Raw genomic sequence first — 27,453 nt, 5'->3', positions numbered from 1 at the left:
TGAATACTCTTGCTATTTGTAGTAGCAATAAGAATACTGCCTTAGATAGACAGACAAATACATGTACATGTATATATATATATGTACATGTATCATTAAATTGTTTTATATATCTCAACCAAAGCACTTCTTTTTCTTCCTCCAAACAAGAATCTCACTCTAACTATGATTCCACATGACACCAATAACACAACTCAGGGAATACTAAAGTATAAAAGTACATCTCTAAATTCTCTTTTTATTTTAAGCAGTATACACGCCATCTACAACATGAAATTTTTTCATTTTGAATTCCATTCTTTTTCTATTAATTTTTCAACGTATTAGTCTCTTTCAAATTTCCTGCATGTTATTTCATTATGTTAAGCCAACATTTTCTTTGAGGGAGCTCCTGAAATGTATCTGATTATATTAAGCTTGTATATAAGACATTTCTATAGTTTCTCTCTACTGTAGGATTTAGTCCAGACTCATGAGTATGACATATAATGCTGTATGAGATCATGGCCCTTACTGTCTTTCTCACTCTTTCTCCTGCTTTTTCCCTCCTTGTCCACTATACAGTTATTCTCCTTCATTGATTGTGGCTGTCCTTCTTGTCCTTGCACATTCTGTGTCATTGAAATACTTTTCCACAGCTTTTCCTCCCTCTGTAATGTCTAAGTCCTTCTCATCCTTCTAGGACAAGATCAAAAGTTAGCATTTTAGTAGGATTTTCACCAAATTCATTCCATCTTCTAATTACCCGATCCCTCAGAAGGGAAAAAAGAAGGTTTGATTATTTCTCAGTATACCCTGTGCATTCCTTGTGTCACTGCTATATTTTTGATGCTGTATTGTAATACATATTTTCCGTATCTGTCTACCTCATTAGACTATGAGTTACTTCAGGACAGGGAGTCTGACAGAGTCATACCTTTAACACCAGAACGGCAGTTCAGGCTATTATTTTTAATATTTTCAGTAAATAGTGGACTAATGCAAATAAAATTATCTAAAAGAAATCATCAATGTAGTAGAATATTATCATGTTCATCAAATTTCTAAGCCAAAAAATGTATTTCTTTAATGCTTTGTTTATTTGAATATATTTAATGTATGTCTTAGTTCAATATGGACGTAAATAATAGATCTCACACTATTATAAATAGGCTATTGTCCATTGTATTTTTTACATTTCTAGGATACCATTTTGGCAAAGTTTCACTATTCCAATTCATTGATTTCCTTGGGTTTTGCTGATCACATTATTTGTGAAGCATATTTTTACTTCTTCCTTTTAAAAATCCATACTTCCTATTTTTCATTTGTGCAGATTTGCTGACCTCTATAAAAATATTTTAATAGAGATATACTGATAGTTCTAATCCAAAATTGGTGCAATTACTTATGAATTGTTAAAAGTTTTTATTTTTTACTAAATAAATGAATTATTATATAATAATTTTTTAATGAAAAATTTCAAACATACAAAATTCAAATAATTTACATAATAATCCCCCCATAACAATTGCCCAGCTTCAACACGTCTGTTTATGGTCAGATGTGCTTTATCCATACCTCTTACCACACCCACTAACTCCCAAAGTTATTTTGAAGTATATACCAGATTTTATACCATGTCATCTGTTGATGTTCTCCAGGCAAAGAGCACCAGGAACAAATCTCTAGTCAAAGCTGTATTATTATTCTTGTCTCAACGAGGGAGATTATACACCATGGAAAACAGGAGCACCTCAGTAAGAGGTCTTAGGGACCCAGCTTGCTACAGGATTTCAACCTGTGTAGTTATTTAGGGTAGGGTTCAATAACGCATGGTTGCACTCTGGATTGGGTGCTGTCAGATTGTGGCCAGCATTTTTGTGATTCAGTGTGTTAGTTGCTCTTATTTAGAACATGGACAAATTGGAGTACAGGTAAAGCTTTACTTTCTAAAGAGGAAACAGTCCCTCATATTAGCCAGGTGAAAAGGGTGTTTGACTACTTTTGTGGTTTAGATGATGTTCCTGATTTTGTCTCTGCTCAAAAATTATTACTGAGTAATATCATTTTTCTCTTGCTTCACCACCATTATCAACTAAACTTATTTCATGTTGATATTCTGTGAAATTATTGATATTCTATAACACAATACTACAGCTTAGCTTTTAGGGCCAGACCAGATCCCAGTGAACAATTGTCAAGAGATGTTTTTTCTTTCCTCACATCCACATGTATTTCACTTCAAATATATAGTTTTGATCTCATGAATAAAATGTCAAGGGTTAATATTTTACACAGATAGTAAAGATCCATGAAGAGAAGTTCTTAGAAATAAGAATATACAGAAATACAGAGAATTTCTTATTTCTAAGAATAGCTATCTTGTCCATTCTTTAAGTTCTGGCTTGTTTCATTTTTCCCAATGTCTTAGAATACACCCACCCTCTCTTAAATACATAGAAGTGATTCTTCTTTGTAACAAATTTCCAACACATTTAATTGTCAAGCAAAAATGGGATGAATTGCAAGGGAGTCAGAGAATTATTGATCAGATTCCTGAGAATCAACCTATATAATTCAAATAAAGAGATGTGAACAAGAAAGGAATAGTAACGCACCTAGCATCTAACAAGAGTGCAAACTTATCACGACTCAAGGACTTAAAGAACGTAGAGAAAATTAGGAGTCTAATGAGAACAGGGCTGTGGATGAAAGGCTGCCTGAAGAAATCTCGATAGAGGGATGCATCTACTGCCAGAGACAGGCTGCCAAAGCAGAGAGAGAGAGCAGAAGCAGGGACAAAGTGCCTACCATCTCCTAGTACCACCTGACCTCCTGTCATAATTGCCTATTGGCTGCATTTGACTGGATCCGGGCATACTTGATACCCAAGGGGATGCAGTCAATACGCCTATGCTTAAAGCAGAGCATGAAAGAGAAATGTACATTAGTGGTTATACCTCTGCAGTAAGTCAAAAGCATGGGTCTTTCATTTACTTGGTGTGTGACCTTGAGCAAGATTCCCGGCCTCTCTGTATTTCAGTTTCCTCCTTTGTAAATAAGAATAATAACACTACTTATATCACAGGACTGTGATGAGGATTAGAGGTGCTAATATATAAAATGCTTGGAAATGTGCCTTGCCCAATATGAGTGACCCTAAATATGTATTTGTGGATATTATTGTTATTAAAAACTGTGATGCTCTTTTATTCACTCATAGCTAGAAACTGAGAGAGAATTATATAAGATTGAGAAGCCTTACTTCCCTCATCTGTTTAAATCATCATGTTAAACTAGAGGACCTCAAATGCCTAGATTGAGGGTAATGCAAATAATTAGTTGTAAAACATTGAGAAATTGAAAGCGAGAGTTAGAACACAATTCTTGCCATCTGATGCTAAGCTGTGTTTGTGCTTGCTTATAACATATTTTTCCGAGTACTTATTTATAAATTATATGAGTTTAGTTAACAAATATTTATTTAACATTTTTTTTTAATATTAGGAATTGCAGTAGTTGGCAGGGACTCAGTAGTGAGCAAGACAGACATTGTCCCTGTCTCATGGAGCTTACAATCTTTTGGGAGAGAGACCTGAAAAAAAAATTAGCTACACAAGGGAGCATGTAATCATAAACTGTGATCATGCCTTCCAAGTAGAGGTACATGATGATTAGAATATATAGAGGAACCCAACATAGCTCAGGTTTATGGGATGTGAGGTAAGGACAGCATTTAAGAAAAAAGAGACAATATACCAAGTTTTCTAGGCAGGAATAAACCTATAAGACAAACTGACATAAAACTAGTGTGGGTTAGAAGAAAAGTGAATTCAAAAGAGAGAGCAAAGCAGGGCTAGAGAGGAAAACCTGGGTCAGATCATGCAGAATCCTGCAAAAAAATTCTATGGAATTTGAGAAATAAATTTGAGATTTATTGATTATTGAAGTTGTGGGCATAAAAAAACAGATCTAGAATACGGAGGAACTGAAAACAATAACAGGAGCAAAGTAGAGACTGGAACTTATATCAGTACAGTAGGAGAAAAAGAAAGAAAATGTGATCTCTATTAAAATCCCAATGACATTTTTTACAATCCTAAAATTCATACGGCCAAAGCAATCCACATGCAGAAGAATGAAATTAGACTCTTATCTTACACCATACACAGAAATCAACTCAAAATGAATTAGTTAAATATAAGCCCCAAACTATAAAACACCCAGAAGGAAACACAGGGAAAGATCTTCACGGCATTGAGTTTGGCAATGATTTCTTGGATCTGACATCAAAAGGACAAACAACAAAATAAAAATTAGATGTGGGATTCTATCAAAGTGAAAAGCTCTACACAGCAAAGAAAATGAACAAAGTAAAAGAAAACCAACAGAATGGGATAAAATATTTGAAAATCATATATCTGATAAGGGGTTAGTGCCCAAAACATGTAAGAGACTCCTACAACTCAATAACAAAAAAACTGCACAAATAGCACAATCAAACAATGGGCTAAGGATTGGAATAGACATTTATACAAAGAAGACTATAAATTGCCAACAGGTATACGAAAACACAATCAACATTTCTAATCATCAGGGAAACACAAATCAAAACCACAATTCAATTATCATCTCACACCACTTAGGATGGCTATTATCTATCTATCCATCTATCTTTATACATTTATTTATTTAGTTTTTAGGAAGCTTAGCCCTGAGCTAACTACTGCCAATCTTCCTCTTTTTGCTGAGGAAGACTGGCCCTGAGCTAATATCCATGCCCATCTTCCTTTACTTTATACATGGATGCCTACCACAGAATGACATGCCAAGCAGTGCCATGTCCACACCCGGGATCCGAACCGGCAAACCCAGAGCTGCCAAAGCAGAACATTCACACTTAACCGCTGCACCTCTGGGCCGGCCCCATATATATATAGATATTTATAAAGACACGTGTTGGAAAGGATGTAGAGAAAGTAGAATATTTGTACATGGTTGGTGGGAATAAAAAATGGTGTAACCTCTATGGGAAACAGTCTGGAGACTCCTCAAAAAGTAAAAATAGAACTACCATATGATTCTGGCAATCCCACATCTGGGTATATATCTAAAATAATTAAAATCAGGACCTATAAGACATGTTCATTCCTGGATTCATTGCAGCATTATTCACAGTAGCCAAGAAATGAAAACAACCTAATTATCAATGAATGAATGGATAAAGAAAAGGTGATATACACATATAATGGAATATTATTCAACTTTAAAAAAGAAAGAAATCCTGGCCTATGTGACAATGTGGATGAACCTGGAGGAGGTTAGGCTAAGTGAAATACACCAGTGACAGAAGGACAAGTATTGCATGATTTCACTTACATGAGGCATCTAAAATAGTCAAAATCAAAGAAACAGTGTAGAATAGTGGTTCCCAGGGACTGGGATGAGGAGTGAATGAAAGTTATTGTTTAATGGATAGAAGGGCCAATAATAGATGAATAAGTTCTAGAGATCTGCTATACAACACTTTCTTTATAGTTAACTATCCTATTTTGTGTACTTAAAATTTTGTTAAGATGGTAGACCTCATGTTGTGTTCTCACTACAATTAAAAAAGGAAACTAAAAAAAAAGAAAGTGTGATGCCACAAATGACAAAGACTGAAACAGTGTACAACACTGTCAAATTTCAGAAGAAACCCAACCAAAACTTGAAAATTGTTCATTGTATTTATCAAAGTATGATACTTAAGCTAGGAAGGACTGGCTCTGATGGTGGAGGGAAAATCTGCATTGGAAAAGGCAAAAGATTATGAGAAATTGAAAGATTAGACAACTTTTTCAAGAATTTTGGCTATTGATATGAGCTGTGTTTTACACACACACACACAGATCTACTCTCTATATATTAGATTTGAAAAAAAATTCTAGTTTGAAATTTGCAAAAGAAATGGATTTTACCATTAATAACAACACATTTCCTTTCTTGTGTAAATTCATCGAGTTAGAATCTGAAACTGTAGTAGAAACAGTTGTGTTTTCTCAGGGAGTTTTTTGGAGCATCTTGATACAATTTATAGTTCTGATTTGTGTTACTTTTTAAGCAAGTATATTTGAACACTTACTACTTACAGTGGAGTTTACTGAGTCCTTTATGTAAGTTCATTCATTCAATACTCACGAAAACATACAAGATGTACCATTTTTACTTGATTTTACAAGTGAGGAAATTGGGGCTTAAAAAGAATATGGACAGTGGCCAATGTTTCATAAGTAAGTAACTCATAACTTAACAGCTGGTCTTATCCTTTCACAAAACTTGAGTTCTTATTCAAAGGAACCAAAGTTCGTGGTCTTTTTATGATGTTTCCAACAGTATAGACTACCTTTGCCCTCATGAAGATTGTCTGATTGGTACACTTCAGGCATGGTTCCTTCAGGAATATAGGTAATTAAAAGATGTTTTCTTAATTCCACAATATAATTTGTCCATCTCATCTCACTTTGAGAGAAACATGGAGGGAAAAATTAGACCTTTGATATCTCTAGAGGTTAAAGTTAAGATCTGAAGGGATTTAGAACTAATATATCACCCAAACAACTTCACAATGAGCTCACTGGGAGCCAGGATCATTGCTAAGCAGGTGAGTCATGTGGAGTTTGTATGTGGAATGAATCGCCAATCCTCCACCCATAATCTGGCTTCCCTTTAGAAATCTCCCTCCTTGGTAAACTGTGGTATTAAATGGAATCAGTCTGATTTTGGTGATACTACTGTTAACATCCTGTTTGTATTTCCCACTTTCATGCTCTCTGCTTTTTGGCAGCTTCTAAAGGATACCGATTTGTACTTAAAATTCTACTTCATCTCCAACTCTCTCTCTCTGTCACACACTCCTTTAATGACCTCAAACTGGTTTAACTAGATAATCTCCTAGAATTACCCTCCTTCCTGCAGTTATACCTACAAAAGTGAGTTGTTACTATATGGCAAGTGAGATTTTCTGTTTAAAATTCTCTTATGAGGATGGGTCACCAAGAATGACTCCACACATAAGTGTCGATAACTGGGTTTTTTTAAAGTCCATCCTTGGTCTTTGGAAACAAACATAAGGTAAGAATTTCCCTCTTAAATAAAGATTGGATACTCACTGTAATTTTTGAATCCTGAAATAAAATAGAAGTCTACAGTCAGCCCTCTGTATCTGTGGTTCTGCACCCCTGGATTCAACTAGCCATGGATTGAAAGACCTACAAAAGTTCTGTGTGTACTGAACATGTACAGAATTGTTTTATAATCATTATTCCCTAAATAATATAATATAACAACTATTTACATAGCATTTACATTGTATTAGGTATTATAAGTAATCTAGAGATGATTTAAATTATATGGGAGAATGTGCATAGGTTATGTGCAAATACTAGTCCATTTTATATGAGAGACTTGAGCCTCCCCAGATTTTGGTATCTGTGGAGGTCCTGGAACCAATCCCCAGGGGGATATCAAAGCATGATGTATTGGTATTTCACTTCTCTAAAATTGCTTCTCAGAAAAGAGTTTGGTCTCAAACAAGACTCTAAGGCAATCAGATTCAAACCAGTTCATCCTAAACTTTTTTTCATGTCATGGATATTATTTATACGTATTTGGGAAACATATACACATTTTTGGAGGGAGCATCTGATGGCTTAAGAAGTCAGGATACCTGCACACCTGGAGTACACTGGTGGTACACAGTGTGCCTCTGCGGTCTGGTAGGTAAGCTCTAGTAGAGAAACCAAGCTTATGTAGTCCTGGAGTGAAGCATACTTGGCTTCAAAAAGCCTTGTAGAGTCTGATAAAGCACAGAGCAGGACCTGGATGACACTAGGCAGTGAGTAAATCGGGAAATATCTTGACTAATAGAGCAGAGGATAGGAGAGGGGAGGTTTCTTAAGGACCATTTTCTTCTTCCCTATGATTGAACATTTTTTCTGTGCAAAGTATTTCTGTGCAAAAGTAATATACTTTTATCACTGAAATTATTTATTTGGTTATTTTACCTTCTTTACCTTATTTCTCTAAAACAAACACACACACATATGTTCAAGCTGATTGGAATTTTATTCTTGTAAACATAAAGATCTATAGGTTCTATATGCTATAATATTAAAATATTTCTGTTTGAGGTATAATCACAATTCTCCTTAGTATAAAATGATTAAAATAACCTATGTATTTCTAATTTTGATGAATAATCTTTAAATATAATTTTAACTTTCATTTGAAATTTGTCTTATTACTGAGATGAGAATGTCTCTTGATGAAAGGAATTATCTAAATGCCAAAATTGTTTAGAACTCTGAATATTTTTACAACTTGGAGCAAGGAATCATAAGATTCCAGATGAGTTAAAAATATTTTTACTTGTAAAGTAGGAGAAGGGTGGATTTTGAAAAGGGGAGACCAAAACAAAGCAAAAATACAAGAGCACAGGTGCCTTCCAAGGCAAATCATTTCCAGAAAGAAATAAGTATGGAAATGGAGAAACTGAAAAGTAATTTTTTAAAACTATTCTTGTCCTCGTAACACTTGATGGGTCTTTTTATATGAACACAGATAGGCATACTCCAGTTTGAATTCCACCAGCACGGTAGAGTCATGTACTCAACTAATTCAACCATAAGTTAAGAAAACAAAACTAAAAAAAATAAATAAATAAGTTTGAAAGTATGGCTATGCTCTGCTTGTCATTCTAATCAGTGAATTTCTTCTTTAGATTATCGTTTCTCAAACATGGCTGTATACTGGATCCACCCGGGGAGTTTTAAAAATACTGAAGCCTGGGTGCTACCCAAACCTTCTGATTAATTTGGCAGAGGGTACCTGGACACTAGGATGTTAAAAACTCCATAGATGATCCCAATGTGCAGTAAAATTAGAGTCAAAACTTGCGTTAGGAAAGATGAAGTTTCACAAGAAACAATCGTGCTTATTAAGGAAATCTTTGGGTAAAATGTGTCAGTGATTTCAAGAATTTTCTCTCACAATTGAAAGAGGTGAGGAAATGATTGAGTAAATGGTTAGACTGTGGAATAGCTATCCCTTCAGAACAACCTACAGAAACTAATTGGAAGTTATGAAGAAAAACTACTTTTAAAAAACTAGAAGAATTCATAAAATAATGTAGAGAGTTATAAGGTAGTTGCAAAGCCATAAGTGATGTGTTTTATGAGTAGTTTAACAGACATTCATAGGCAATTTTGTTTTCACGTGATTTTTAAGTTTTTTGAATTTTGAAATCCAAACTCTACCTCAATAAGCAACTCCACAGTAAACTTTGCTTTTCTATCATTAATTTGGTGCCCGTATATTCCACTTGATGGTAAATATCCTCCATAGTTAATGTTCTCATTGAGGCATTTATCTTCTCATATGGTTCCCTCTGAGGTGGTTTGACACGTACTTTGGAGCCACCATAAATCCTGAAGTTATATAAAAGAGATAGCAAAAGAACCTGTAATGCATAGATGGTCTTTGTTATTTTAAGTAAAATATTATGATAAATCATAAATAAACCTTTCCATCTGACACCATTTTTCAGTGAAGGTGGTCTGCTTTACTTTTACTTTGTATAGTAGCCTTGCTGTTATTCTCCATTATATTTTCACATGTCTTCACAGCTGGAATTGATATAAAAGACTTTGTGAGAAAAAATTGAGTATGTTCAAGTCCCATATGCAAGTAAGATAACCCTTAATTCTAAATATTCTTGAATGAAACAGTTGTTCACCAGGCAGGAAAGCATTGCATAATAACTTTTTAAAAGCTCAGGCTCCTGCAATTTTACCTTGGCAAAGTTTATGTAAAGCTTAGCAATCTTCAGTAAACTACAGCTTTCATGTTTGTCATCTCTAAGCTATAAAACTTTTGCTTGATACTATAGCAAAATGGATGCATTAGCCAACCTTATTTTTCTATCTTAGTGATTGACGCTGAACAAGCAGGCCACTAGACTTTGGACAGCATAGCTTGATGAAAACGAATATGTGCTGTACTGTCACACTCATACTATACCATCTATTCTCTGTGACCACAGCCAAAACCCTGAGATTTTTCAATTGTTAATCAGGAATAATGGGATAGAACCTTCTTCATACCATTAGGAACAGACTATCATAAGTGAATTCACGTATTGCACTAAGTAGAGTATCTGATAAGAACAGCACTCAATTGCCACAGATAAATATTAATGATAGTAATAAACACAATTTGAAATATGAAGAATTTACATATGATGATCTCTCAACACTCCTTTCTTTCTTAACATTTTATGATTCCACTTTGGGGAAAATAAAGCCAGGAGAAAAAAAATAAAGTTTAAATGGGATAATATTGGGTTTAATGAGTCTTTTACAGACATAAGTTCTGCCTCTTTGGCAGGTATACAAATAATTACAATTATTCTGAAACACATCAAGAACTCTACCTACCTGTGCATATATGTTTCCATAAAACTTTATCTACAACTGAATACCTCCTTAGGATGCATTGCTAAAACGTGAATACTAGAGTAAACGCTTTGGATATTTTAAGCCTTTGAAATATATTGACACATATTTACGGGGAAAGATGTTTATCTACACATAGTTTAGAGTAGTAAGTTATCTGGTAGATTACTTAATGTTAACTCCTTGAGCAATAAACTTCAAAATGTGGTGAATGTTGAATTAGAAAAATCATAATTCTGTTTAATTTGTATGCAAATAAAATTTTACATTTTATCTTCTTTTTCATTAATTTTCTTTTGGCTTCTATAGCATCAAGTGTTTATTCTTTATAAGTGGGAGAAGGAATATAGGAAAGTCAGTCAGTCATAATAGATTATTTTAGTATTTTTTTTAAGTTTGTGGGAACATGCACACAATTGAAAAGATGGAAGAATAAATTTAGTTTTATTTATGAATTAGATGTTTGTGTGCTACCATATTTATATATGCATAGAAATGATAGAGGCAGGAAAAACACTAAAATATTAGTGTTGTTTGTCTCAAGTGGTTTCTTTCAGATACTATTTAACTTTTAATCATAATCCTCTCATATTTTCTAAAAGTACAAAGCTACATAACTGTAAAAAAACTATTTTGAGAGTAAATTACGTCTTTCTCTGGGGCAAGAATGGCATGTCATCAGAGAGGTAAGGTGCCCTTTTTGCCCACATGATGGCATGATTCAAGGTGATAAAATATCAGTGATAATTTCCCCCAACACTGGCAGAGGCCATGAGAAGTGTCATTTTTATTTTTCAATTGCAGCAAAATCCACAAAATCTATCAGAATAAATGGCTGAAGTTAATATCACTTATGTCACTGAATTCATTCTCAAGGGAATTACAGACCGGCCAGAGCTTCAGGCCCCATGCTTTGTGGTGTTTTTAGTGCTCTATGTGGTCACAGTGCTGGGCAACCTTGGACTGATTACCTTAATCAGGATTGATGCTCGACTCCACACACCTATGTACTATTTCCTCAGTCACTTGGCCTTTGTTGACCTTTGTTACTCCTCTGCTATCACGCCAAAAATGATGGTGAACTTTGTTGTGGAACACGACGCTATTCCTTTCCATGCTTGTGCAACACAACTGGGCTGTTTTCTCACCTTCATGATCACCGAGTGTTTTCTTTTAGCTTCCATGGCCTATGATCGCTATGTAGCCATCTGTAGTCCCCTGCATTATTCAACATTGATGTCAAAACGAGTCTGCATTCAGCTAGTGGCAGTTCCATATATATACAGCTTTCTGGTTGCCCTATTCCATACCATTATCACCTTCCATCTAGCTTACTGTGGCCCCAATGTAATTAACCATTTCTATTGTGATGACCTCCCTCTCTTGGCTTTGTCCTGCTCAGACACACACATGAAGGAAATTCTGATCTTTGCCTTTGCTGGTTTTGATATGATCTGTTCCTCTTCCATTGTCCTCACCTCCTACATCTTTATCATCGCCGCCATCCTAAGGATTCATTCCACCCAGGGGCGACGCAAGGCCATCTCTACCTGTGGCTCCCATATGGTGGCAGTCACTATTTTCTATGGGACACTCATCTTTATGTACCTACAGCCCAAATCAAACCACTCCCTGGATACAGACAAGATGGCATCTGTATTTTATACAGTGGTGATCCCCATGTTGAACCCCTTAATCTATAGTCTAAGAAACAAAGAGGTGAAAGATGCCTTTAAGAAAGCTATGGATAAAGGTTGTGAAACCTCAAAGGTATTAAAATTAAGAAAATAATAGTAATAAATGCTTTATTAAATACCAGAAGGGAAAGCAATCAAGCTTTCTGTTGCTGAAATTTCTTGTAATTCTTCCCTAATTGACTGAAAATGTGACTGTTACTTCAAAGAGCTTGACACTTTCTACAAGGACCTAAGCCAAACCTGGAAAGTCTGTATGACACAAAGTCCCATTCAGGCCATTACAGCCTTTACAGACCACTGAAACTATGTTCAAATACACTCTCACACACACATATGTGTATCTCAAACAATGGCAACTGCATGTTTTTGTTAGAACTTAGGACCCTGGAACTGCCTGAATTTGAATTCTATCTCCTTGATCTGAACTCTATGTGACTCTCTTGTCAATTTTGGAGAATAATAGGACCCAAATTATCCATTTGTTTTGAAGACTAAACAGGTTAATATTTATGAAATGTTTAGAACAATATACTGTGATAATAAGTGCTGTGTGCTTGTTATATAAATGTTTGTTATATATAATTAAAGGTTAATTCATTCATCTCTCAAAGGTTTATCAGTCTTTAAGTAAGAAGACAAAGCCTAGTTAGGTTTCTACTACCTGCAAGGTGCTTAAATAAGTAGTCTAACTTAATAAAATCAAACAAACCTAAGAGACGTGTGAGATTTTACTCTGGGCCCCAATTATCTATAAATTGTCTAAGGTCACATAATTAGTAATATGAAAATTCTAAATGCAAATTCATGTCTGTTTAAATTTTATTTTCATAATACTATAGGTGTTAAGAATAAAGAAGGTTGCAATATAGATAATATAAACTTAAACGTGTCATTATCAGATTTTTAAATAAAATTGAAAGACATTTGTTAAGAAATTGTGTTGTTAAATGAATAAGTTCAATGCATCTGTACATTTGTTCAAATAGAAAAATCTTAAATTATAATGTTGTAACTGAAAGTTCGGTCCCTGAACCCAATGCCATCCAAATAAGGATAACGGTGTCTTGAGTGGAAGAGGAAAGTTTTTTTTACCATGCCAGGCACTGGGAGCAAAGCAACAGCTCATGCCTCAAAAATTGCTACCTCCCCAATCAGGAATGGGTAGGGATTTTTATTTGGGGTTTTGGGTAGGGGAGGGGGCGCATGTAGCTGTGCAGTTTGGCATTTTCTCACCAGCCTGCATTTGGCCTTCAGAGGCTGCTTACAGGGAGGCAGGGGGATGGTGAGATAGGAGGATGGCAGATGGGCATCCTTTGCCTTTGTCTTGCCTTCCTGTTTGAGGCAGTTCAAGCGCAGGGAGTGGAGGAGTTGAGGTCTGGGAAGCCTCCACTCCTTGATATTCTTGAGACAGCAGCTTTCCTGGCAAACTTCAAGGACACATGATTAGCCAAACTTTAGTGTGCCTCCAACTCCAGGCCACCTGGGCTTTTGACAATTTGTAAGTCCTATTTAGTTGTAAAGCTCAAGGAGTCCAAGGTTAAAGAAGCAGGTATTTACATATGAGTGGAGCTAGAGAAGCAGGAAAGTGGATGATGGGTTTTAGTTTTAACCCCATATATGTTGGGTTCAATGTGGGGGAACTGATATTAGGGCTGGTGTTAAGAGGCTGTAACAACGTCATTTGTCTGTGTCTTCTATTTATCCAATTACCCTGATAAGATCATGACATAAACTTTAAAAATTAGAAATTTGTTATGCTTTTATTATTTTGATACTTCATAAAAAGTAATTAAATTAGTGATTTAGTATTATCTTATCATCCCTATTTTAGAAGGAAATTGTGATGGTGGCAGTCATTATACTTAATACAATTTGAGGTTTGTAATGCATGTGAGTGTTTCCTCTTCTGCACTTAATTTGTAAATAACTCAGATGTGCTGCCATGAGGTGCTTTGGGGACCTTGTGAGTGGAACGAATTCTCAAATTTTTAAGGTAGTTTTGAGGGAAACATGGTGTTTCTATTCACCACACTTTATCTTTTGAGAGTATGTTTACGTGGATAAATGCACACATGCATCTTCACATCACAACAGGAATGCATGGAAGAATCATAGACAGTCTCCTTTTTAACAGGTAAAGAAATAAGACATATGGAGTCTTTTTTTTTTTGTTGAGGAAAATGAGCCCTGAGCTAACATCTGCTGCCAATCCTCCTCTTTTTGGTGAGGAAGACTGGCCCTGAGCTAACACCCATGCCCATCTTCCTCTATTTTATATGTGGGACACCTACCACAGCATGGCTTGCCAAAAGGTGCCATGTCCGCAGCAGGATCTGGACCGGTGAACCCCGGGCCACTGAAGTGGAATGTGGGCACTTAACCACTGTGCCACCGGGCCGGCCCCCAGTCCTATAGAGTCTTGATACCTCACCTGAGGAACACTGATCTGGGATCTCCCTGCACCTTTCTTCTTCATAAACTTATTTACAGAAGTATTTATTTACAGAATGCTTAAACACTAATTGAGTTGAAGTTTTCATGTATTTACACAATTTTAATTCTTTACTATTAGCAATCATTTCATAAGGTAAAATTGGCTTTTCTCAGGGAAATGAACTAAGAAATTCAAGTGTAATCAATAGACATGTCATCCAACTTCTTCGTGGGCAGATGCACACAGGTCTCTGCAACCTCTAAAAGTGGACTCCAGCAATTGCTCTAGGTGACTGGGCTCATCTCTTGAAACACCAGTCCCGCAGTCAAAACATTCTTCATTTTGTCTGCAGGTATACCTAAATAGAATATTTGTATGTTCACCCTTCCTTCCGTGGTCTCAACAATGTTTTCCTTTTTTTTGTCTTTATCTGGATACAGAATCGGGAGGGTGAAGAAAAAGAAAGTAGGAAATAATCCAACTTCTTCAATGTCCAAGATTAGTGAAGAACGTGACTGATTTCAGTAAAATTTGGCCCCAAATTTGGGATTTTCAATTCCTAGTTTTATTGCATACAAAACCCCAGTTACTTGTAAAATAATGAAAATCTCATCTCACAAACTGGTATATAAGCATTTAGATAGAAATATATGTAAGGGCCGTCGCATATTCTTGGCATCTAATATATAGGATTGATAAATATCAGCTTTATTATCATTATTGTCAGTGATGTAGACAATCCTGAAGACGTTTTCTTGTCAATAAAGTTTTCTTCTGTAACCACAGCCGATTAATTGTCTACTTTGAATAAGAGTCCAAGCAGTTGTCTTTGCATATTGATATTAGAAGCTTTTAGACTTTGTTTTAGATTTTCTTTGATTTAGATACTCTTCAATTCTTTTCAGCTTATTGAATGAAGACTGAAATGTTCTAAAGAAGATGTCACATTTTCTGTATAAGTTGTTTTTAAATCCTTTAGTTGAATAAATACTACCACCTAGTTCTAAAATATTCTGCAGTAACAAGAATAAGAATAAGGATAGCTAACATTTATTGAATGTTTGCCATTGTTTGGACTAATTCTATGTATTTAGCATTTATCAACTCATTTAATGCTCTTATCAATACTAGGAAATGTCACATTTTCAAGTTTAATACGTGAAAATCAAGATTCAAAAAATAGATTAATCAAGTGATCCTTAACCCATCTTACTTTCAAAAAGGGATCATTTAAAAATATGTGAACTTAGGGCCGGGCCCAGTGGTGTAGTGGCTGCGCATGTATGTTCTGCTTCAGTGCCCCCGGCTTCATGGGTTCAGATCCTGGGTGCAGACCTACACATCACTCACCAAGGAATGATGTGGTGGTGTCCCCATGTACAAAATAGAGGAAAATTGGCACAGATGTTAGCTCAGGGACAATCTTCCTCACAAAACAAAGAACTTGAAAATATGCTTTAATTTAATTAAAAATTCATTTTTTTAGAAGCATAAGATTTTCAGTAATCTATCTAGAATGTAAGTACTCTGATGAAGTTAGTTTTACACTTTTTTGGATGCTTACTTGCATTTCCTTCATATTTTATCAATTATATTTTTTATTTATGTATAAGTTCAGAGGAGATCGTATTTTTCCTACATGTTTTGACTCATCAAAGTAATAGTAGAAAGTAATCTATGAAGAAGAACATCTAGAGATTACATGTTTATACACTATTTTTTTTTTCCTCAGGGCTTCTTCTTGGCACTCAATTTGGTCTGTAAGTAATAAATTAGCATAGAATGTTGGCATCTTATTATATAAGTAATCACACAAATTGAGGACAACCAGAGATCATTTCTCAAGAAAGTTTCCATTTATAGATGCGAAAAGTGCGTGTGTGTGTGTGTTTATTAAGTTCTTTTCCTTAGGTTCTAAACAAAGGCGGTTATAAAGAGTCATGCACGCCATCGATATTTTGGTCGACAGACTGCATGTATGATGGTGGTCCCACAAGATCAGTACCATATAGCCTAGCTGTGTATGTAGTAGGCTATAGTGTCTAGGTTTGTGTAAGTAAACTCTATGTTGTTCCCACAACAATGGAATCATCTAATGATGCATTTCTCACAAAGTATCTCCATCATTAAGTGACATATGACTGTAATAGCACATGGGACCCTGTGACATCAAAGTGTCAAAGTGAAATGTGATTACCCTTTACAGAAACAGCTATGAATCTGGTTTTGGGGGGAAATGGGAGATTCTTAGAAAGATTTGAAGTTAGGGCCACTGATAGGCAAAGGGATGATAAAGGCAGAGCGTCTTCTGCCCCATATGTAGTGAATTTTCCTTTGTTTTCTTCTCTAGAGTATATGAACAACGTGGGCGATCCATTTTCTGTGCCATACTCAGGCTCACATATCTTTCCAATTACTTTTCCAACTTATGAAAAATTTAATTTAAATCTAGTTTGGGGCAGACATTTTTGTGAATCACCATTCAGGTTTTTTTTTTTTTTTTTAAATCCCAGTGTTGTACAGTTTGTATCACTGGAAATATAAGATACGCATTGAAAAAAATTTAGCTTTACTGTTGGACAAAATTGAACTCAAATCTTGTTTTTTCTAGTTATCAGTCATGGTGTGTTAATGAACGACATAAACTGTTTTGAATTTCTTTATTCTTTAAATACTCATCTTAGTAGAGGTTACAAAATTAACTGAGACAGTCCATGTAAATTACATCACCCAGCATGTGACACAAAGAAAAACACTAAATAGATGTTGGTTCTATTTTCACTTTGAAAAGTTTAGAACAAAATAAATTGATAATGTATTAATGTAATCTTTATTAAATGTAACAAAAGTGTCTTCTTTCTTCAAGAAAAAAGCTGATTTTTTTAATAACAGTAATGGAGACCCTAAAAAGAATTAGCTTAAAACATGATCATAAACACACCCCAAAAGAAATAGGAAATAATTAAATTACTTTAAAGATCTCCAAAAAATAACTCCTTAGCTTTTATATTCTCATTTTGCTGATTTTAAAATGAAGCATATCATGCTGCCAACTATTTCTAAAAAGGCTATTACCCCATTACCTGAAACCAAATAAAAAAAGAGATCATGGCTCCTATAACAATGTTAATAATGAAGTATAATAGTCAACATTTCTGAAGTGCTTCCTGTGTCCTAGTAACTGTGCAATGCCTTTTATAATTATGGTCTTATTTAATCCTCACAATCAGTCCAAGAGAAAGGAACTGTTACTGCCTTTTGCAAATGAGCAAACTAACATATAGAAATGTGAAATAATTTACCAATGACAATAGCTGTTATTTGGAGAAGCTAAAATTGTTCATCAAGCTGTGTGAATGAAGAGTCCGTGTTCCTAACCTACATTAATAGGCAATGAATTATAATTGTGTGAAGTGGCTCCAATGAACTAAAGTGACACAGAATTGATGCCAATAAATGCTCCATGCCAATGTAGCTCTGCTGGTGCTATCCTATCAACTAAATGCAGAAAGTGAAGTGTTAGGGAGATTACCGAGAGTGTTAAAAACAAAAATCCTTGTTACCAAACCTTGACATGTTTTCTAGATTATCTATGCAGCAAGCTTGAAGTAGAAGATACCAGATGTTGATTGATTTCAGTACTACCCAAATTTCTCAATATGACACAGAATTAAGATAAAGCCAATATTTCCCAATTCTTTCTTTAATTATGAAGACAAAATCATGGTTAAACAGGATTCAGATCTCTCTCTCTTTTTACCTCCTTTTACAATTCAACACCTCAAAATTTACAAAATGTCTTTCATGTGGAAATCTCTGAGAATGAAACAGCTGGTGAGACATATTCTGAGTGAATGTGAGCACTTGAAGTGAGGAATTTGGCTCCATCACTTATCAGCATTGCAACTCTAAATAAAGCACAATCTTAAGTCCTCTGATCACTCCGTGTCCAATGACTCTTCAGTTATTTTATAGCCAAACACAACTTTTCTTTCATTCTTTTCAGTGCATTCTTTCCCTCCTGATTTCTCAAGCTATAGATCGATGGGTTAAAAATGGGAATCACCACCACATAAAACACTGAAGCAAATTTATCTGTTTTTAGAGAATGGCTTGAATTTGGCAGTACATACATAAAAACGATTGTCCAATAAAATATTGTGATGGAAGTCAAGTAGGAGCACAGGTAGAAAAGCTTTTTCTCTTCCTCCAGCAGAATGGATCCTCAGAAGGGCAAAGAGGATGAAGACATAAGAAATTATCACAATAAGTAAAGAGCAAACAGTATTGGACCCAGCAATGATTAACAACATCAGTTCTTTGATATGAGTGTCAGAACAATCCAGAGCCACCAAGGGAACATCATCACAGAGAAGTGGTTGACCACATTGGAGCCACAAAAAGACAAGTGGAATGTTGCCACACTCTAGACAAGACCCACAGTAAATCCGTAAATATATATGCTAAGCAATTATTTGGTAATAAACTTTTCTAGGCATGAGAATGAGATAGAGTAAAGGGCTGCAGGTGGCAACATGCCAATCATATGCCGTAACTGAAGCAACTATAGTTCACAAACTATAAATATGATGAAGCAGCACACCTGAATGGCACATGCATAAAATGTTTCATGTTTAATGTCACACAGGAAATGAACCAAGGTGTTTGGGGTAACAGATCAAGTAAAAGAAAGATCAATAAAAGCCAAATGACTGAGAAAAAAACACATGAGTGTATGAAGCTGAGTACTGATTTGGATTAGCACAATCAAACCAAGATTATTACCCAGGACACTAGCTAAATAGATCACCAAAAAGAACGGCTTGAAGCTCTAGATTATCTTTGAGTCCCAGAGGATAAACTCAGATACAGCTGAAGGATTGCCTTTGGCCATGGAATAGATTTAAAAGTTTTTTTTTCTTTGTTTGTTTTTAAAACCCTCCATACCTGCTGAGTTTTTTGGTCTCCACTGGCAATAATGAAGCAAATGTTAGGAGCTGGCTGACTCACCATGATCTTATGGTGAACACAATCAAAGGAGGATCTTCATGTTACTTCTGGTTTCAGAGTGAAGTGATTTTTTCCACGCAGAAATTCCAAAGCATGAAACTCTATGTAGATACGTAAAAAATAGAAGGATGGTATTTTATTTAAAATTTTACATGATTGAATAGTCTATCTCATAACTATTTTAATAAGAGATATTGAGAGTTATTTGAAAACAGATAATAAAAATAATATTTTACATTCTTGGAATACCTTAAAAAATTATAGTGGGGCTGGCCCGGTGGCTCAGAGTTTAAGTTTGCATGTTTTGCTTTGCAGCCGAGGGTTCGCTGGTTCAGATCCCGGGTGCGGAAGTGGCATCCCTTGTCAGGCCATGCTGTGGCAGGCGTTTTACATATAAAGTAGAGGAAGATGGGCATGTATGTTAGCTCAGGGCCAGTCTTCCTCAGCAGAAAGAGGAACATTGGCAGCAGATGTTAGCTCAGGGCTAATCGTCCTCAAAAAAAAAAAAAATATAGTAATCCCTTCAAAAATTTTTACTTAACGGGAAGTGACAAATTACTAAAAAAAAATGATTCCACAAGAAGTAATATGAGAGGTCATAAACAAACTTTTGAATACTGATTATCTCTATACCAAGTATTCAGGATAATTTTTATTTTATTTTATGTTAGTTACGATTTCTAATTTTCCTTCAGTTGTCATGTGGTGTTTGTAAATTAAAGAGAGAAAAAGAATATTTAGGAATACAGATAGTCTTGGTTTTTTTGAAAGAGGCATAATATGATTAAAAATACATAAGTGATTCAGAAAACGTATTTATTGTGAACTTTCAAACATCTAAATACAAAGCAGGAAATGAAAAAAATTCAAGGATGAATTTGTAGAAAAAAGAAGCAGGTTTTCATGATCTTTACGTGAACAGAAGAGAGATAAACTTGATTTTCTTTTTTCACTATTTCATCTCAGAATGTCTTTATACCAACCATATAGATTGGCAATATGGCTATCATCTTCATTTTCAGATATGGAAATGGACGGTGAGCGCTTCAGCCCTCTTTATGTTTCAGGATTAGTGTGAGATGAAGCAGAATAACTCATTAAATTAGTCCTTGATTCCCTAACATTGATTGATAGTTTATAGAAATGATCACCTTTCAGAGAAGCAAGAACTTCTCCATTAACCAGAGATGAGGGCAATTTTGGAAAGACAATCTAAGACTTTGTCTTTGTCAAAGGTTTAGAATAGTCCTTATCTTATATATTGTGTTAAATAAAACAATTGTAGCTCTTAATAGTATTAATAGTATTTAGATTGAGGTTTCCACTGCAGAAATCTCTGTGTAATCCCATCGTGCTGATAACTGTAGGAGGTTATTCTCTTTGAAATATTTCCAAGTGTTCTTGCATCACCTCGCTAACTTGTGATCTCAAATCCCTGCCTGTCTGGGCTCTTATTCTTTCTAGTACTTGCATTTCTCTGATGTATTGGAACCTGTGTAGCTCTTTTCCTGATACTAGCAAACTCCTCCACATCTTCAATCACTTTATTCTCCTTTCCCTGAACTAAAACTTGGCTTCTCCTTGAAAACCAACTTCTTTCTAGGTCACTTCTCTGTGTGCGGCTCCATTTGAAACTCTACATTCTTCAAGTCTAGCATGTGAGATTAAGCATTATTCATGTTTTGAGCATTGTCATTATTTACTGTTACATCTAGTGTTCATGTAAACTCCCCTTATGCTTTCAAGATTATATTCATTTTCACTGTTGTCATATGAATTGCTAGGTCCCTCCCTCTGATTCATTGAAGATGCTGATACTAAGATTATTCTGTTCCTCTTCCACAAAGTTGTCATCAGTGCCCATGAAGACCACCTGTTTAATAATATGGCTTCTCATATTCTTGATCTTGATATCAGTGACCCCACCCCAATTCGACTTGAGCTTTCATTCCCATGGCTCCATTTTGAAACTTGTTTCATCTGGAAACTGATCAAATGCTAAGTATCCAAAATTAAAACATTATCTGATGACTACAACTCTCCGCTCTTTCCGTTTCACCTTGATTAAGACACTCTAACTTTTTATTAACCTATTCAAATCACTATTCCTTTCACTCCACTAATTACCCTTTACCTGTGTCACTCCTTTATTCTATTCTTACCCTAGACAGCTTAGACTCTGTGATTTATTACTACAAATTCTCTTTCCAACATCCAAAACTTTCCTGCCTTATTTCCTCCCAGATATACTAAAATCTAGGTATTCTGAAATATTATTCTCTTTGCAACTGGTCCTGAACTATCAAGAACACCATCTTGGTAAAAGTGAGTTGTTACAAACTTACATTGAAAATCAAGTAGTCGCTTACTTGAACTGCTTTTTCCCAAACCAGTATTTTGTTTCCCAGTCTGTATGTAGCTATCTAAACTCTTTGGATGCTTCCATACTCTCTCAGTAGTTGCTAACAATCCAACATTAGAAGAAGACAAAGAACTAAACTGGACCTTTCCCAACTTCTTGTCACCAGTTACACAAAACTACTTGATTCCACATTAATTGCAAATTTTTAAAAATTAAATTATCTCTAAAAAGAAATTCTAAAAATAGATTTTATAATTTTTGACAGAAGGAAAAAACTTAAAATATCTTTCTAAAACAATTGATGAACATAATCTCAGAGGCCCGTGGCTGTGTACATGCTGATAGATGTCTTTCAAGCTTACTTGAATTTCTGTCAAGTCTCTGAGGAAAATCGCAATTAGTATAATCATTTCAGATTAGATACACATAAAAATGCAAAAAACTACAAAGACTTCTGTATGATTTATATTTAAGAGTTTTTATTATTATTTTAGACAGATGGTGTTATAAAAATCAAAACTGGAAGTGGCATAGTGGTTGGGTTTGCATGCTTCACTTTGGTGGCCCAGAGTTCGCAGGTTCAGATCCTGGGCACAGACATGTGCACCGCTCATCAGGCCATGCTGTGGCAGTGTCCCACATGCAAAATAGAAGAAGACTGGCACAGATTAATTTGGAATTAATTCTGTGATCATGACTGTTTCAACTGTCTATTGGTGTACAAAAAACAACCCCAAACCTTAGTGGCCCAAAGCAATAATGATTTATTATCTCTCATGTTTCTGTGGGTTAACTAGATAATCCTTCTCCAGGTGGTGGAAGCTGGGGCAGTAGGACAGTTGTGTGATCCAATTGACCTCAGTCGCATGACTGACACTTGGTGAGGCTGTCAGCCGAAGTGCTTTCTTTTATCCTTGTGATGTTTCCATGTGTCTAGCTTGTGTTTCCAATAATATGTCCTTCAGTAGGTGAATGGATAAATAAACTGTGGTACATCCAGACAATGGAATATTATTCAGAGCCAAAAAAAAATGAGTTATTAAACCATAACAAAGACACGAAGAAATCTTAAATGCATATTACTAAGTGTAAGAAGGCAATCTAAAAAGTCTACATACTATATAATTTCAACTCTATGACATTCTGGAAAAGGCAAAACCATTGTGGCAATGAAAAGATTAATGATTGCTAGGGGTAGAGGTGGTGAGGAAGAGATGAATAGACAGAGCATAGAGGATTTTTAGGCCAGTGAAAATATTCTGTGTAATATTACAATGAGGGGCCGGCCCCGTGGCCAAGTGGTTAAGTTTGAGTGCTGTGCTTCTATGGCCTAGGGTTTCGCTGGCTTGGATCCTGGGCGGGGACATGGCACTGCTCATCAGGCCATGTTGAGGCGGCGTCCCACATGCCACAACTAGAAGGACCCGCAAATAAGATATACAACTATGTACTAGGGGGATTTAGGGAGAAAAAAGCAGAAAAGGGGGGAAAAAATTGGCAACAGTTGTTAGCTCAGATGCCAATCTTTAAAAATTAAAAAAAAATTACAATGATGGATACGTCATTATACATTTTTCACAACCCATAGAATGTATAACGTCAAGAGTGAATCCTAAGGTAAATTATGGATTTTGAGTGATAATGATGCATCGATGTAAATTCATTCATTGTAACAAATGTACCACTCTGGTGAGTGATGTTGATAATGGGAAGGCTAGGCGTGTGAGACAGTAGGCAGTATATGAGAAATCTCTGTACCTCCCTCTCAATATTTCTGTAAACCTAAAACTGCCCTAAAAAAATAATGTCTTAAAAAAATGTTCAACCATATCAATAACGACATTGTAAAGTGAAGAGTAAGGTCACTTTTCAGGCACTTTAAATCCAAAACCTTTTAACAAAGCACCTTGTTACTTTTTCCCTCAGTTCAACTATGAAAGAGAATATTACTTATATTTGTAATGTTATTTGCATAGTTCATGTCTTTCAAGATGACCTAAAAATCTCAATATCATAGTGAAACAAGATAAAATTATGATTTTAAGGTGGTTTGTTCTTTGTCTCTATTGTGGAAGCATCTCACATTCAAAGAGAATGAATGATTTTTATCTCTTTTTTATAATTCGACTATTAAACAAACAGACATTGAAATTCCTACTATGTGTAAGTCAAAACATTTTCAAGGAATTTTCAAGGAATGCCTTCAAGGGATTTTCAGGGAAATAGGCATCAGGAAACTAAGCCCCAGAGGACAAAGGCTCCTATACTTACTGGCACTTTCTGACACTTACTGGCATCATTGTACATGCCTGGATTTAAAATCTCCTAACTCAGGATCCAGTACTCCTTTGATAACAACACAATTCATTATCGATTACTAGAATACAACTTTTCAGTAATTTTTTTCAAAGCGTTTTTTACCTCCTGATTCCTCAAACTGTAGATCAATGGGTTTAGCATGGGAATCACCACTGCATAGAACACTGAGGCAAATTTGTCTTTGTCTAGCGAGTGTTTTGACTTGGGCTGCAAGTACATAAAACTGAGGGTCCCATAATATATAGTAATAGAAAACAGGTGAGAAGCACAGGTAGAAAAGGCTTTCTGTCTTCCTACAGCAGAATGGATTCTTAAGATGGTAAAGACAATGAATACATAGGATATGAGAACAGTAATAAGAGAACAAAAAACATTAAACCCAGCAATAGTTAACAACATCAACTCTTTGACTCGAGTATCAGAACAGGCCAGAGCAATCAAGGGAACATCATCACAGTAGAACTGGTTGACCACATTAGAGTCACAGAAAGACATGTGGAATGTAGCCACTGCTTGTGTGAGTCCCACAGTAAATCCATAAATGTAACAGCTAGTGACCATTTGAATGCAGAGTTTCTTAGGCATGAGAACTACATAGAGTAAAGGCTTGCAGATGGCCACATACCGATCATAGGCCATGATGGAGAGCATTAATAATTCCCAAACTGAAAATGTGATAAAGCAACACACTTGAGTGGCACATGCATAAAATGACATACTTTTAATTTCACGTAAAGAATTCACCAGGGTGTTTGGAGTGATTGCAGAGGTACCGAAAAAATCAATGAAAGCCAGATGACAGAGGAAAAAGTACATGGGGGTCTGAAGCTGAGAACTGATTTGTATTAGCACAATCAAACCAAGATTACCCAAAGCAGTAACTAAGTAAATCAGTAGAAATACACAAAAGAGAATGGCTTGAAGCTTGGGATTACCTGTGAGGCCCAAGAGGATGAACTCAGTGATTGCTGAATGATTGCCTTTTGCCATGAAATAGATAAACAATTCTATAATAAACTCCTTCAGAGCACCGTCTCTGAATACCCTTGACTTTGTAGGAAATAGTCAATTAAATGTGAGAAGATAGCCCTGGCTCACCAGGATGTTATATTAAATTCAGTCAAAGTAGAATCCTGATAAGCACTCTGAAGTATGTGAGGATTATAGTTATACTTTCAGTATGAAAGGATTTGGTCCAAGCATCAATTCCAGGATATAAAATCCACTTGAGAGCTGTAAAAAGAGAGAATATTTCAATTAAAATTTTATAATCAAAGTCTGTGTTGTACTTTTTTTAAAATACAAAAGAAAAAAGCAACGTTAAGAATGCAAGCGCCTATGATAATGCATATCAAAATACTTTCTTAAATTAGAAGTTGATCTAATAAAATTATTGCATAATTTCATCAGAATATTAAAAATTACCAAAACTATGTGGCAAAAATGTAAAATGAAAGTCAAAAGCAAAATATTAACACTTTATCTTTAGGTGTCCTGTTTGATGTAACATTAAAATTTTCTTTTGCTCATCTCCATTTTCTACTTTTTTTTCTAATACATATATAATACTGACTTTAAGGTAAAATAGGGTTGTGAATTTGTTGGCTTTGTCTTTTGGCAAAATGCACACCAGTGAATAATTTTCCAGATTGTAAAACGGCTGTAAATGTTTAAGAGACTTCATTTTAGCCTCTATCTTCAGTATCTAAGTGGTCTCAAGTGAATAGCATTTGGGCAGCATTTAGAACATCTAAATTCCAGAGAACATTTCCATAAACCCAAGCTGGATTCTGAACACTTGAAAGTTAGCAGAGTTGAACCCATTTTCCTCCATTCTTAAAGCAGAAAATAAATCAACTTGATTTTCTGACATTATCACTACATTGTCTCAGGTTACTTTGCATGCACCTTATAGACAGTCAAGACATGTAAAACAATAAAATAGAAAAAGCATCTGCCCTCTTAAATTTTGATCGACATTTCCTTGTAAACCTTATTTTTGTTACTCCTTTATCTTTTCTCTCCCTTTCACCACTTTTCAAGCAAATATCTTAGAATGGGCATCCACTCCCAATTTTTAAACCATATTTACAACTTAAGCAAGTATAATCCACTTTCCTTTCCTATTCAATCAAGAAATCCCCTTACCAAGTTTACTGTCATCTTCCCTATTCCTAAATCCAATAAAGCCTCCTTTTCTTTGGCAACTCTGTAGTACTGAACTCTATTGGATATACCTTTGGATTCCAGAAGAAAGCAATCTCTGAATTCATTATTTGTCCATTTGATTCTGCACCTTGGCGGCTCTGCTCCTATTATCTATACTTTAGATGACACATTCTTCAGGCCGTCTCCAAAGCCTTCCAGCTTTCCTTCTTTACAGCTTCTTGTTCAAAAATCTTATCCAGTCCAATGTCCTCAATAAGTATCTACTTGCTGATTATGCACAAGTACACATTTCTATTCCAGATTTATTTTCTCTGTTCCAGCTTTATATATCTAAATGCTTCCCAGAAATCACCACTTAGATATTCTAGGTGTTCATCGAAAGTATTGCATTCAGAAAAGACCTTGGTGTCTCTGCACATTGGACCTGATACTCAAGATCCGGAGTATATACTTTGTATCTCAACGAATAAGGCCATTATCCATTCAGTTTTTCAAATCAGAGACAAATTTTTGTTTACTGTACTTTTCTGTTCCTCCTGCCAATATTCAATCTGTCCCCAATTCCTACCAATTTTATAACCTATATACTTTTCAAATCTGTTTACTTATATTGTTTCCTTGATCCAACCACAATGACTTTCTGTTTTGTTGGACATTTTTTGCAAATGGCACCTAACTTTCACTTTTGCCTCCAATCTCTCCTACTTTTCTCTGTTCCTCACATTTCAGTTTATATAAACTTTTTCAGACACAGCTTCATTCTTTTATACTCTTGATGAAATCCTTCAATGTCTTCCCATTGTCCATCAGATAAATTCTAACTTCTTTCACATGGATGACATAACTCTTAAAAACCTAGTTCCTGCATCTCAGATCAGGCTGATATCTTCCAATACTCTTCATATAATCACCATGTTGCAGATATTCCAAACTACCATTGTTATTCAAATGTGAGACAGAATTTTTTCCTTCTAGTTAACTCTCTGT

The 27,453-nt window shown here is 35.3% G+C and overlaps 2 protein-coding genes across 2 annotated transcripts; one reads left to right on the top strand and one right to left on the bottom strand.

The window, feature by feature from the left end:
• The first annotated feature begins 11,306 nt into the window (after positions 1 to 11,306).
• LOC106826572 (olfactory receptor 8U3) lies at positions 11,307 to 12,266 on the top strand. Its single transcript, XM_014833974.2, has one exon. The coding sequence runs from the start codon at positions 11,307 to 11,309 to the stop codon at positions 12,264 to 12,266; it is 960 nt and encodes a 319-aa protein (XP_014689460.2).
• Positions 12,267 to 24,345: 12,079 nt separating this feature from the next.
• Positions 24,346 to 26,460, bottom strand: LOC106826587 (olfactory receptor 5AL1-like). Its single transcript, XM_014833989.3, has 2 exons — positions 26,446 to 26,460; positions 24,346 to 25,347 (listed from the first exon to the last, which is right to left on the bottom strand). The coding sequence occupies exons 1-2, from the start codon at positions 26,458 to 26,460 to the stop codon at positions 24,346 to 24,348; spliced, it is 1,017 nt and encodes a 338-aa protein (XP_014689475.2).
• Between the last annotated feature and the right edge of the window lie 993 nt (positions 26,461 to 27,453).

This window comes from Equus asinus, chromosome 17, assembly GCF_041296235.1.
Source record: "Equus asinus isolate D_3611 breed Donkey chromosome 17, EquAss-T2T_v2, whole genome shotgun sequence".
NCBI lineage: Eukaryota > Metazoa > Chordata > Mammalia > Perissodactyla > Equidae > Equus > Equus asinus.
This window is presented reverse-complemented; position numbering and strand designations above follow the sequence as displayed.

Bases quoted from the DNA above. Each gene is read 5' to 3' on its own strand.
- LOC106826572 (XM_014833974.2), top strand. From the start codon at position 11,307: ATGGCTGAAGTTAATATCACTTATGTCACTGAATTCATTCTCAAGGGA.